Source organism: Salvelinus alpinus, chromosome 11, assembly GCF_045679555.1.
Source record: "Salvelinus alpinus chromosome 11, SLU_Salpinus.1, whole genome shotgun sequence".
Taxonomy (NCBI): domain Eukaryota; kingdom Metazoa; phylum Chordata; class Actinopteri; order Salmoniformes; family Salmonidae; genus Salvelinus; species Salvelinus alpinus.
Window position 1 is genome coordinate 35,960,897 of NC_092096.1, and position 14,064 is coordinate 35,974,960.

General features: G+C 46.6%; 1 protein-coding gene across 2 annotated transcripts; it reads right to left on the reverse strand.

The window, feature by feature from the left end:
* Window positions 1–225: 225 nt before the first annotated feature.
* Window positions 226–12,761, reverse strand: LOC139534073 (importin-8-like). 2 transcript variants are annotated; one of them, XM_071332769.1, is made up of 25 exons: window positions 12,559–12,761; window positions 11,509–11,590; window positions 11,047–11,203; window positions 10,629–10,787; window positions 10,196–10,352; window positions 9,978–10,067; window positions 9,771–9,865; window positions 9,556–9,640; window positions 9,259–9,393; window positions 8,803–8,902; window positions 8,567–8,643; window positions 8,316–8,432; window positions 8,128–8,217; window positions 7,294–7,459; window positions 7,027–7,187; window positions 6,237–6,362; window positions 5,351–5,417; window positions 4,149–4,274; window positions 3,878–3,975; window positions 3,696–3,791; window positions 3,254–3,474; window positions 2,748–2,950; window positions 1,726–1,950; window positions 1,399–1,528; window positions 226–927 (listed from the first exon to the last, which is right to left on the reverse strand). In XM_071332769.1, coding segments are annotated over exons 1-25 (3,048 nt in total). In that variant the 5' UTR covers window positions 12,643–12,761; the 3' UTR covers window positions 226–926. The 2 variants fall into 2 exon arrangements, with proteins under 2 accessions (XP_071188870.1, XP_071188869.1); XM_071332768.1 differs by having other exon boundaries at window positions 5,342–5,417.
* Window positions 12,762–14,064: the final 1,303 nt, after the last annotated feature.

Consider the following 14,064-nt stretch of genomic DNA (forward strand, 5'->3'; position numbering starts at 1 on the left):
TAACTGAGCTGGATGTTTTAGAAATGAGGATTGGTCGCAGTAGTGAACTCTGACCTAGTATTGATTCAACAGAGCAGGAAGAGATGTACAAAGACGGAATGTTTCAGCTACCGCAATATCCTCTATGTGAAATCAATATAAAATCTTAACCCCCCCCTCCCCACACACACACACACAAACCTACAAACACACACTATAGTAACATAACAGGAAAAAGCACAGGGCTAGATGTTACATGAACGTTTATGATTTTCTTAAGTTAAATGAAAACAGTTATAAAAAAACAAAACAAAGACAAACAAAAGCTCTCATCCCAGCATCTTGCCCCCTATTACAATTCATCAGTGTGACAGGAACCCCCCCGTGGGTCAAAGGTCACTGACCCCTAACCCTTCACCCCAAACATGCCTGTCTGTCCGTCCGTCCATTAGCACCACAGCCTTGGTTCAGACTAACTGACACATGGTTCTGATTGATGCCATGGCAACCAAGGACATCTGCACAGTCCTCTCGAGACCATACAAAAGTCAGGCTATAGAGAAACAGAGATTTTGTGTACAATACTTACATTCACACAGTTACGGAATCACAGACCCAAGGACTGCACTGTACTAGAAGATGAATTCGCTGGTCAGTGATACAGAGCAGGACATCAATCTCACACACTCACTCTCTCTCTCTCTGGGGTGGGTGTGGTCCAATTACGGTCTGAGATGTGAACCGTAAAGTGTGTAGTGTAAAGTCCTGGTGGGTCTCCACCCAGTTCAGTTACAGTTCTAGATGGCCCGGTCTTGGTGGGATCAGTAAAGTCTAGATAGATCTGGTCTGAAACAGTTCTTGGTGTGTTTTAAATCCACTTCAGATCAGGCCAGAACTCTGCTGCTACTCCTCCTTCCATCCAGGCCTGCAGCCATGTCCCTTACAGCTCTGAAACAACATGACACAGTGTTAGGACTCAACGGAATGGAAAATACAGCATGCTTGTCAAAATACATGTTTAAATCAACAACATTTTACTGTTGTTGTATTTTGTATTTTTCACCTTGCATCCTTATTCTTCAGCCTCACCATCTCCCAACCCATTGGCCCTTGGCCTCCTGTCCTCTCTCTCCCGCCCATTGGCCCTCTCCCCTCTTTCCCCAATTAGCCCTCGTCCTCTCTCCACATTGGCCTCCCGTCCTCTCTCCACATTGGCCCCCGTCCTCTCTCTCCCCATTGGTCCCCCGTCCTCTCTCTCCCCATTGGTCCCCCGTCCTCTCTCTCCCCATTGGTCCCCCGTCCTCTCTCTCCCCATTGGTCCCTCGTCCTCTCTCTCCCCATTGGCCTCCTGTCCTCTCTCCCCATTGGTCCCCCGTCCTCTCTCTCCCCATTGGCACCCCGTCCACTATTCTGCCTCACCATTGGCCCTTGGCGGCGGTGCTCCTCCTCTGCTGGGACAGGCTGTAGATCTCCTGCAGCTGTTTCTTCTGGTCATCACTGAGGGGCGTGGTTAGAGACTGGTACCAAGGCTGGTCAGTGTTCTGGACCCCTATAGTACACACAGGATAGAGTAAGGGTTAGATGCCTGTGTGTGTGTGTGTGTGTGTGTGTGTGTGTGTGTGTGTGTGGGCGTTCGCATGCGTGCGTACATGTATGCATGCATATTTGTTTTTCCTGTGTGTGCGCACAAGTAGCTGTGTGTGCGTTTGTGTGTGAGTTGGTGTGTGTAGATGTGTAACCACTTACTGAGTAGGGCAGCGGTGAAGAACTGGTACTCGTCCTCTCCATTGTCATATTCCAGGGGCGTGTTGTACTCCTCCAGGGGTGTCCCCTCCAGCCCTTCTTCATCCCAGTAGTCTTCATCATCCTCCTCCTCCTCATCGTCCTCGTGGCCTACGCGTGTGCAGGTCTGCTGTTGCATCATGGCGTTACAGTTCTCATTCACCTCGTCCTCATCACTAGGGATCTCCTCTGTGGACGCAACACACATGCAGACAGACAGACACGCAGACAGACAGACACGCAGACAAACAGAATGAATAGAAAAAGTTAACCCTTTCACCTTTTTGAAAAGCACAATTTTTCTTAATGCCATTTTAAATATGCCAAATTACAGTAACAGCTGCTAAGCTAACATGCATAACAATTTCCTTCATCCTAACCTCCCCTGCACCCTGCTGTTCCCAATAACACTCCTATATTCCCAGAAGATAAATTAACTTAAATGGAGCGAATATGGAGACTAAATGTGACAGAGGAACACTCCAAGTCATTCCCTCTGAGCTAGTCTCATCTACTACCTTTGTGTTTGACTGCACAACACTACAACCCCCAGAAGCACTTTGAATATTCTGGAACTCCAGGTTCTTTACACTTGACTGAGGAATGCAAGCACAGCTTGTAGGGAAATGTAGTGCAACTAATATGACCTGAAGGCAGAGTGAGAAGTCAAGCGAGAGAGAGAGAGAGATAGAGAGGTCCAGAGGTGTTGAAACCTGGCCATAGATGTGTAAAGCAACACACATGAACAGCTGAGGACTGATTCCTACCACATCCATAGGGTTAGTAGTGTCTTAATCTTCTACCATTGACATTATCCCTGGACTTATTCCTGGCCCTACCCAATGGCTTCCAAGAAGCGGCTATGATTCAACAGTATTAGCATCTCTCCTTTCCTTTTCTCTCCTCCTCTCTTGCCTGTTCTCTCCATTCCCCTCTCATTTGTCCTGTCTCCTCTCCTCCTCTGTCGCCCGTTTTCCCCCTCTCACCGTTCTGGTCTTCGTCCGGTACCCCAGTGCAGGCCAGAAGGTCTGGCTTGTTGAGGCGGGAGAAGTAAAGGTGTTTGAGCCCCAGGAAGAGGAGCAGGACGCTGGGGACAATCTGAGCCGCTATCCCCTCTACCGCCACTGGCCTGGAGGGTAGCTCCATCAGAACACTCAGTCCGATGATACACATCCTACGGTCATGGAGCCTGGGAGAGAGAGGAGTGGAGAGAGAGACAATGAACTCCAGGTAGGTGGTGAATAAATCATGTACAGTGTACTGTAGTAGGTATAAGTACTGCATGTCCCTTGTGTTTTTACACTGCTATAGGAAGAACACAGTGTGACTCAGTGATGACTAACAATATAGTTGAAGTGGACCGTATACAGTATGGGTCTAGTAGTATTTAGGGAACATGGTTTAGGGCACATTGTTTATCCACTGTGTACTTTATAGTGGGTAGTGTATAGGGCGTAGGATGTAGGGCGTATGGCTTAGTTTATACACGTACCCCAGGAAGAACTCCGTATCATTCATCCACTGGTTGATGAAGTGAGCGGTGATGGGCTGTGGGGTGTGGGGGAAGTGCATGTTGTCCAGCGTGTGGATGAGCAGGGCTGGGTTGTAGTAGAGAGCAGCGATGGCCACCTGCAGACACATGGTCCTCAGCTCACTGGACTTCACACCTCGGGTTAGCCGCTCCAACACAGCCTCCACAAACAACGGGATACACTGGAGGAAGGAGGGGAGAGAGCGAGAGCAAACAAGAGATAGAACTGTGCCAAATCACATGCGGGTGAGAGAGAAGAATCAATACAATATTGATAGCAATCATCCCTCCCAACGGGAGATTGAGGGTATGAAAAGGAAAGACTGTGCAAACTGATTTGGGCTGAACTGGGCCCACATCTACCCCTTAAATACTACCCAGAAGCCTTCGCGGTCCCTCTCACCTGGTCGATGCCCCTCCCCCGACACTGGAGGACGATGACCTCTAGCAGCTTAGCAGCGTGACACTCTGCGTCCTCACCTGCATCACTGGTCAGCACCTGTAGCACAGGAGTCAAAGGTCAGAACATCAGACACGTCACCAAACTCCACCTGAACACACACACACACATATGCTCACGCTCACCTTTTTGCACATGGTGTATATGACCTCTAAATATTTGGGGTTGGACAGGAGCATGTCTGTATCCACGGTAACGTAGTTGTGCAAAAGAGGCATCATATCTGAAAGAGAACAGACCGCGATCATCAGCATGTTTGGCCAGTATCAGCATCACCATCATGCCAGTCGACATTACACTCACTGTGATATTCAATGTTTACCTAGACAGGTGTGTAAGCCCAATATTCCCACTAACAGGCACAGGTGACTGTTGACCAGTGACTCAGTACTGTACCCGTGAAGTAGTCAAAGCAGTCGTGCTGGAAGACCTCGTAGAGCACCGCCAGTAGCTGCCACATCTGAGGGGAGATGGACTGGCAGGTCAGCCCAAACGCCAGGGACAGAATCTCCTCGTAGAACTCTGGAGGGGAGAGAGATGAGGAAGAAACTGATAAGAGAATTATCTTCTCCAGGTACATAACCCAATTTATTTATATTACTCAGTCTGCAAACCAGAATTTGTAAGATCCTGGTCAAATGAAACAGACGGAGGCCCAGCTAAAATAGTCAAAAAGGTTTATTCACGGGAACGTTCTAAAGTCAAGAATACAAAACAATTCATTTTATACTGACTTCTCACGCCCACACATTCACACAACCATACGCACACACATACACCCAAACAGACGCACACACATACACCCAAACAGACGCACACAATGTCCTGCGACGCACACACTGTCTCACTACCCAGCCGACAGAGATTAGGGAGACCTTGGCCTTGAGACGTACTCCCCGTTCTCCCCCACATCTTTAGTCAGGTCGGCACCGAGCTCAGACAGTCTGTGTTTATAATACCATAAAGACATATTGTTCTACCCTAATTCTGACTAGACTACACATTTATTGATTATGATGTTATACATTCTAATCAATTCCATACAATTATATGTTTCAGGGCGGAATATTCTAATCATTCAATTAAAAGGATAATTCTCAACTAACAGAAACAGATCATAGAATTGATGTTTCCCTTTGAGAGAAACAATCCCCCCCCCCCACTCTTCTTGAAGGAAACTACCATTACATAAACTATATATCACATAATCCATTCATTAACATAGAGCTGTATTCTCTCCTTACACACACACACACACACACACACACACGCACACGCACACGCACACGCACGCACACACACGCACACACACGCACACACGCCAATTACAGGCATGAATGGTGCTTGGTTATCTGGGAAGCACAAGGAGAACATCTTTTGATAATTAGACAGTGCTCATTGTGCGACGGAAATGGACAAGGTGTTATACAAGACAGGGGGGTAAGCTCAATGGAACAGGAAAGTGAGATTAATATGATTATTGTGTAATGTGTGTGTGTGTGTGTGTGTGTGAAAAGCACAGACACACACAGCAAACAAATGAGTATGTGTGTACACACAAAAACAGACAGTGACGTGAGCACACACACCTGCCATACCTATGATGGGCTTCTGCAGCACCAGGCCTATCACCTGTAAACAGATGCCCTCCAACTGCTGAGTGATCTGAGAGAGAGGGAGATGGAGAGAGGGGAAGAGAGAGAACACGATAACGAAAGAACGGGAGGCAGTCAAGAGGGTGAGAGAGGAAAGATACAGGCAGAAAGTGAAAGAGAGATATCAAAAGGTCAAATATCTATTGATAACAGGCTAATATCTGTCTGGCATAGGGCTGGCACAATTACCGTATAACCAACGGTTATGGATAAAATAACAGTCATAACCGTAAAATGTGGAAGGAAAAAATGTGGAACGAACAGCAGACTCAAGACAGAACGGCAGGGCATCCGTACGGTTGAGTGTTTCTGCGGTAACGTGGACTCTTAACGTTATGAAACGTTGTTGCTCCTTGCTGAAATGTACATTGTTCATTCGAATGATGTTAACTGATGTGGCTCAATGGCCGCCAGTCCACCCATCATGCCATCATTGACTTGAATGGGGACGCCCGTTCTATTCGTTCTATTTCTATGGCGGCACATGCAGTCACGAGCGGAGAGGAAAAACGGTTATTACGGAGAGCACAGCCATTTGGCTGGCCAATTACCGTCATCCAAAATTCCATGACCGTCACAGCCCTAGTCTGACATAACACTTACAGCACGTTCCATAACACTGTGTGTTCAAACAAAGCAGGGGAGAGGGAGCAATCAATCACCAATCATCACACATTCAACTGGAGCTTCAGAGGACTAGATTTGGAATAGGGTGAGTGTGTGTGTGTGTGTGTGTGTGTGTGTGTGTGTGTGTGTGTGTGTGTGTGTGTGTGTGTGTGTGTGTGTGTACATCTGTAGAATGTGTGAGTGAGTATACAGTTTGTCTCACCTCCTTGTGGTCCTCCATAACAGTGAGTATGGTGTCTATGGTGCTGAGGATCCCCAGAGCCATCACCGTCTTGTCTTCACTCTCCTCATACTCTTCACTCTGTAGCACCTTGGTGAAGATCTCAGCCTGGAGAGACACATATGCAGGGGGTGTTAAGGCTTTCGCGTGTTTCGGTTTGGCTGCTTGCTTAAAAAGACCTTCACTTGAAAAACGAGGGGGGGGGGGGGGGGGGGAATCGACAATAGTACTGTTTGTCCATCTTGAGACGCCGTAGCCAAAATAGTCTGAATTAATCTATGTCATGCCGAGGAGATCTTAGTCACGCAATTTTACATCTAACTAAGGTGCAGTATGTATGGTGCAGTATTTCTCCGCCACCGAATTCGGCTTTCCTCGAGAGAAAACCTTTCACGAACAGACAAAAAAAAAACCTAGCCGAAGACCAATCAAACAAAAACATCACAAAATGTTGTCATAATATATGCACAAACTGTTTCAGATAGGAAGCATGCAGACGCCTTTACACACACACACGCAGAGACAGACACAGAGAGAGAGACAGACACAAAGGTTAGATGCACTCTTACTTCTCACTCTTTATGTAGGATCATACTGGTGAAGATCTTATACACACACACACACACACACACACACACACACACACACACACACACACACACACACACACACACACACACACACACACACACACACACACACACACACACACACACACACACACACACACAGTTAAACAGTTAAACAGTAGAGCAGGCCAGTGGAGGCGTACCAGGTTCTGGGTCATGTCGACGGCGATGACAGCCACTTCCTGGTTGTACTCGCAGATCATCTTCTGAATGACGTTAGTGAGGTCATCGTTCTCCGTCTCCTTGATGACGTGGAGCAGCTCCTGCATGACAGGCCGGATGTAGGGCCTGATGTAGACCTTAGCTAAAGAGAGGGAGAGAGGGTTCAGAGTGTGTGTGTGTGTGCTAGCGACGCTTGTGCATTTGTGTATGCATGTGTGCACGTCCATGCGTGTGTGTGAACCTCAGACCTTGCTCCTGGTTGCTGACCAGTGTCTGCAAGGCGATAGCAGCCTCCACCTTGACGGGCATCTCCTTGTCTGCTACGAGGCCCTGTTTGACCAGCTCCACCGCATTCCTCAGGACCAACTCGTTATGGAAATGCAGCGGGCTGAACGAATGCAGCACCCAGCACGACTGAAGACAAACACAGGGTCACAATCAGTGATCTAAATACCACACGGATGGGCATCACTATCAGTGTGGAGCCAATCCACATTATGTACAAATCAGCACTGTCCACTTCCAGTCACCAAAATGTGCAGTGGTGCTTCCCAACACGATCACCAGCCTGAAGATGGCCAGTAAGTAAAATAGCAGGGGTGAGGAGTGTAAAGATATGCAGAAAGCTGAAGGGGGATGTTTAATCTATATAGAACAGGACTGACAGACCATTCTGACTCACATGGATGGACTGTAGCATCCAACAGGACTGTAGGTATGAAGAGGGAAGGAGCCATTTTAAAGATCGAAGAACTGCTAACACACAATCACACACATTCTTCTATTTTTATTTTACCTTTATTTAACTAGAAAAGTCAGTTAAGAACAAATTCTTATTTTCAATGACGGCCTAGGAACAGTGCGATAACTGCCTTGTTCAGGGGCAGAATGACAGATTTGTACCTTGTCAGCTCTGGGATTCGATCTTGCAACCTTTCGGTTACTAGTCCAACGCTCTAACCACTAGGCTACCTTCCACCCTACATGTTCTTACACACCCATTCTCAGCTCCATGAGAAGAGTTGGGTTAGAGGGGCCCTGGAGTGAAAGCGCACGTGCGTGTGTGTGTGTGTGTGTCTCACCCTGGCCCGGAGGTATCCCAGAGGGGAGTTGAGTAGCGGGAACACATAGTTCTGTAACATCAGCTCCATCTGCTCCCTGTACATCCTCTTCTACAGGACGACAACAGGAAGAGAAGACTCAGTCACAGATAGACTAAACAGGTAATAAAACAAGAGGGGAAAGTACAGAGACAGCCACACTTGCTGACCTTCAGTAGGAGTTCGGCCAGTGAGCCGATGACGTGCAGCGCCCCATCCTTCCTGCGGGGGTCAGCAGAGGGCTCCATCATGATCTGGTGGCAGAACTCCATCATCTGGGGAAGAACCTGGGAAGGGGGGGACAGAGCAGTGATGCAAGTCATATCAGAGAAGACTCAGTTAAGGAAAGGAAATGAGGAAAGTAATCTATTTAGGACTGTTGGGTAGTTTTTGTTAGGTTCTAGTGTGGTTCTCCACTCACCTCCTTCCTCTTGCGGGCTGCTTTACACAGGAGGCTCTGGGCGGCGGTGGCAGGGAGGGCATGGTCATCATACACATCTGGAACAGAGAATGAAACCCAGCCAAGATCACAACATCTCTATTCTATGGAAGCCATACATTTTCAACCTAACATGTCATTATGTATACTGACCATTCAATGTCCCTCTACCTCCATAACTACTAACTGATTGAGTTATGGAACGTGTGTCTACTCACTGAACTTCATGCGGATGTACTCGTATGGATCCTCCTGCCACAGTTTCTCATCCTCGTCTTTGTAACACATCAGAGGGAAGATCACCTCTTGGCTGATGGTCTGTGGAACGCACAGTAAACACACACACTCAGGTTAACTACTAAAAGTGGAATTGTAACAGTTTTCAGAAGCATAGCAGTATTCTGATTAGCTCAATTACTAAGTATATAAAACAGCAGATCTAAATGCTGACATAAAGATTAGACAAATGTAACTTTGATCATCACCTGCCACATACTGTATCTCAATCCAAAGTTGTAATGTCACAACCTTATGACAGACACACCACCGGTATAACAATGTCTAATTTCACACATAATCCCACAGTTGTGATGGAAAAGCACTACATATAAATCAAATCCATTATTATTGACGTGTCACAGAGGTACAGGTGTAGTGGTGTCTGTCTGACCCGCCTGCATGTGTGGCTTCATGTGTTTCCAGGTGAGGGAGTGAGACAGGCCCTGGTTCAGGTAGTTAAGAGACTTCTGGAGGACGTGAGGCGTGACATACTGCTTCTGACGGTGTTGGTCCAGCACCTTCAACAGGACCTGAAGGAGACCACCCAGAGACGAGGTCACATCAGATGGAACGGGGTCAGACTAAACAGAAGACTACGGTTGCTCACACACACACACAACATTGGTAGATGTGGACTAACAGACATCTATACATTCAAGCTGGATGTCATATTTAGTGTTACAAACTCTTACCTGTTGGATCCCTACAGCGTACGTCTTCAAGAAAAAGTCTGCAAACTCAACGTACTCCTTTGTCACGTTGCCTGGGCTTCCGTACCTACCACACAAGTATAGAACAACATGGTTAGACTGAAAAAAAAAGGCTACGATCCACAAACACAAACATATTCACATCAACATACATCCAAATTCATCAACACACAAATGCATCTCCCGTGCCCCCTCACCTCTCGAACAGTCTGGTGATGATGTGTAGGGCCCACTTCTTACTCTTCCACCACACCAAGTCAGGACGGTCGTCCTCATCCACCTCCAAAGTCTCCTAGCAACCACACACAACAGAGGTTCGCTACTCCCCTTCAATAGACAACGTAGGTCGAAGAATTCGCAGAAGGCAGACAGGCCTACACAATGAAGGATGAAATAAAACTTACTGGGGGGACATCTCTGTCCATAACAGCTCTGAGGAGCTCCATCCACTGGGTAATGACTGTGTTATTAATCAGCTGGAGAGGCAGGGAGTACTGTAGGAGCAGAATAGAGACACACTGGTATTAGTATCACACAAACGTGCACACGCATGCCACATGCAGTCAGTCACAGACACTTGCGCGCGCACAGTCAGTCAGACACACACAGTCCCTTCTCTCACCTGTACGAGTGCGTGGAAGATCTTGAGGATCTGTTTCTGGATGAGGACGGAGAAGATGGTGCCGTCAGGCAGTAGCTGGGTGACGAGCTGCTGTATACGGGGCAGGAAGATCTGCATGGCTGCTAGCAACGGATCCCTCTCCTCCGCCTTCTTATACCTGACACACACACACACACAGATACACACACAGACACACACAGACACAGCACATCAGCAAGAGACAGCACGCAGACGTGATATCATCGACAACAGGCTGGGTGCAATGACTGAAAAATGTGAATGGAATATTAATTTATATCATTCACCTTATACACTAGAACTACTAAACTAGGACTGAAAATGGTGGCTCATAACACAGCACCGTTACGACTTGATCACTAGTGAGAGTGACGGGTCCTCAGGTGGGACAAACAGCGCCGGTTGGTTGACTCACTCGTAGGTCTTGACCAGCTGGTAGAGGGCCAGCAGGCTGCCGTACCAGCTGCCACTGTTCTGAGACTGCAGATACAGGCCGATCTTATCCACTATGGCCGTCCAGCGCCCGGGGAAGTCGTGCTTTATGATGGCTCGCAAACACACTGTCAACTGGGCCCTGGGAGAGAGAATACACACACATACATCAGCACTGTATTCTTTCTATAACATGCCATCACTAGATGATCCTCCCATCCCTCTTCATTGGGCACTTGTAGTCACAGATTATCTAAACAGTCAAGTGACCCGGTTTCAAAGGCTCTAGGTAGAGCAGAGCAGAGGACCGGAGCAGGGCACCACCTGCCCTGAGTATCGGGCTAAGAGGTAAGGGTTAGCGGGTTAAGGGAGGTATAGGAGGTGAGGACAGCAGGACTCACCGGATGGACTCGGGACACTGGATGATGGCCTCCACGATGTGGTCTCTGATCTGCGTGCGGTCGTTCTCGTGGATGTTGAAGGGGAACACCACCTCCCCTAGAGAGGGCTCGCGGTCCTGCCAGTACTGGCTCACCATGTTCTTTAGGTAGATGGCCGCTGGCAAACAGAGATCACTCAGACTGGCAAGACTGACACAATTCTACCTTACAATTAATTCATTCATTCATGTGCCAGTTTCCCGGACACAGATTAAGCTTAGTCCTGGACTAAAAAGCCTGCTTGATGAAGAATCTTCATTGAAAGTGATCTTTTGTCCAGGACTAGGCTTAATCTGTGTCCGGGACACCGGCCCAAAGTGAGGTTATTATCAGTGTTGTTTATAGTTGTTGCATTGGTCCAGTGATGTTTTAAAAACAGCCAGATGCAGGTCTTTATGTAATGTTCTGAGGCAGTGTTCTTACCTGCTTGGCGAACAGGGAACTCCACCTGTTCGGACACAATGATCTGGAGCAGAGTGGGGGCGAAGTTGATGATCTTGTACGACTGGAACACACAAAATAAGATACTGCTTTGAAATGAGCTCAAGCCAAATCGGACCACATACAGTCAAGCGCCTGACTACTTCAGCTGTCAGCTTCACATCTACAGCACACAGTGGTCAAAACAGTTATATGATGACAGAGCAGAGTGTAAGGAGGCGGATTCCCAGGTTGTTTGTTGATGTCAATACTAACTGAAGAACAAGGAAAATACAGAGCAGGTGAAGCATGTAGCCTATTCAGTCGCTCTCACATCAATCTTGCCAGACCAGTTATCAGATTTATGGTAGTAAAAAAAAAGCCATGGTCTGTCAAAGATATAACCAGCAAACAACAATTAAAAAAGGAGGGATATTTTGAACCTCGCTCTTTCTTTTATCTCCCTCTATCCCTCCTCCTCTCCCTGTCAGAACTGCTCCTCCGCTGCAGAACAGTCAGCGTTCTGTCTCCAGCAAATGCTCCTAATTTCACTTGGTTGCATCACTGACTGACAGGCATTTCATACAGACACAACCAATCATTTGTCCTGATTAGAATTCACCGGTCAAATCCAATGAACCATCAAAATTGTAAACTTTTACTGTCGCTGGCTGAAATTGCTGCAATTGTTACAATGTTTCAACTCGCGCGTGACGTCTACAATTACAATCCAATCGACACTTGCTAGCTACATTGTTTCACGAACAGCCCCATCTCCGGACTGCTGCACAGTGTGCGCACACTGCCTCACAATTCTATTGTTCTCCGGTGCAACAGTTTGTGTTGCAAGTTACATTACATGTCAATCTACTGTTTCGTGTACTACACAATAAACAGAGAGATGCAAACATAAGTTATAGAAGGACTAATCATTGATCCCGAAACACGGCCTTATTGCGATCCAAATCATAAACACGGACAACCCTTTCTGGAAATTGGTTCATGCTGACCCGGATAACATAAACAACAAAGTTATTTTGGGGATCCACCCACCTGATTGAGTTCGTTTTCAGCCGCTATCCGGAGGTTGGGATCTATCGTCCCTTTCAGGGCTTGAATTATCCGATTGGGATCCATAATGTCAAATCCAGGTCTAATCGAGTGGTAATTTCTATGTTTCACAATCACATATATGAACTGCTCCAGATTCGGCAAAGCGTTACGAAGCTGCCCTAGCCCTGCCCCATTTTACCGGCAATCAGCAGGCGGTGGACGCAAAGCAATGTAAATAGTGGCGATTTACGGTAGCACTTCTTTCTTCTTCTCTCTTTAATAGGTATAGACAGTGTAGAGATTAGACTGTACTGCCACCTTAAGAGCTGGAGTGGTCATGACTGAAAATATCCCTTCAGTCAATCATTTGTGGTAACCTTAGATTTGACGTGATGTTTCTTAACCAGAGGCGTAGGCAAGGGTGGGCCCACTGGGGGAGCCAGGCCCACCAAATTAGATTTAGCAACAACAACAAAACTGCTCTTTACTTGTCAGTGTTTCAAACAGACCATTAGTCTTTTTACATAAACATGCAAACACCATCATATAGAATTCATAGCAAGCAGTGCACTGAGTTAGTCCGATTTGATGAAATATAACAGAACAGATTAACTCACGGGATGGGTGGCCAAAAAGAGCCAACTGAAAGCCACACCCCCAATAACCAACCACTATGACTGCATTGAGGCATGTCACTGTGCTTCTATGGCTAAATACACCATGCCACTGCCTACTTTGTTTGTTCATTTGACACAGCTGCCAACTTTTGAAGAAAGCTTGGAGTGAGATTTGCTATGTGAGTTTCATTGCCCCCTGGCACAACCCCTAGACAGGGGGAAATGTTACTATTTTAAAGCTAATTTCCTGCAATTCTATGTATTTTGACATGGCTTAGGCCTATGACCAGGGTAGAAAATATATATTTTTTAAACACAGGTCAGGTGTATTCAGAAGGCTTTGAACATTAAATGAACACTCAAAATTGGACGACTTGCAACTTTTCAATTTTTGGTGGGTGACATGTAAAGTATGCAAAAAAAAATGTGAACACTTTTTAGGTGGTTTGACACTTTATTCAGACAGTAATGAAATGAGATAGGGAGACAGGCCAATGCTAGACACGGTGGGAAGGTTGGAAGCAGGGATGAATCCCTGTTCTCAGGTGGAAAGTAGTGTGCAACATGTGGCAGGGTGTTACCCCTACATCAATATTTTGGCCAGGACATTATAATGGTTGATGGCAGTGGGTCTCCTTGTCCATATACTGCTTTCAAGGTAAGGACAGAAACATTTTGTAATTTGGGTGAATTATCACTTTAAAATAGGTTTGAGGGAAAATCCTGCTTACTCTTCAGAAGGGTTGGCCACCCCTGATCTGTGTTTCCCAATTGCTGGGTGTTTGAAAATGTTCTTGTTATAACAATTAATTTCTCAAAATCACCAAACCTTCAAGATAAATCTAATGAATATCAATATTCAGGTGGTTTATGCCTACTGGTTGAAATT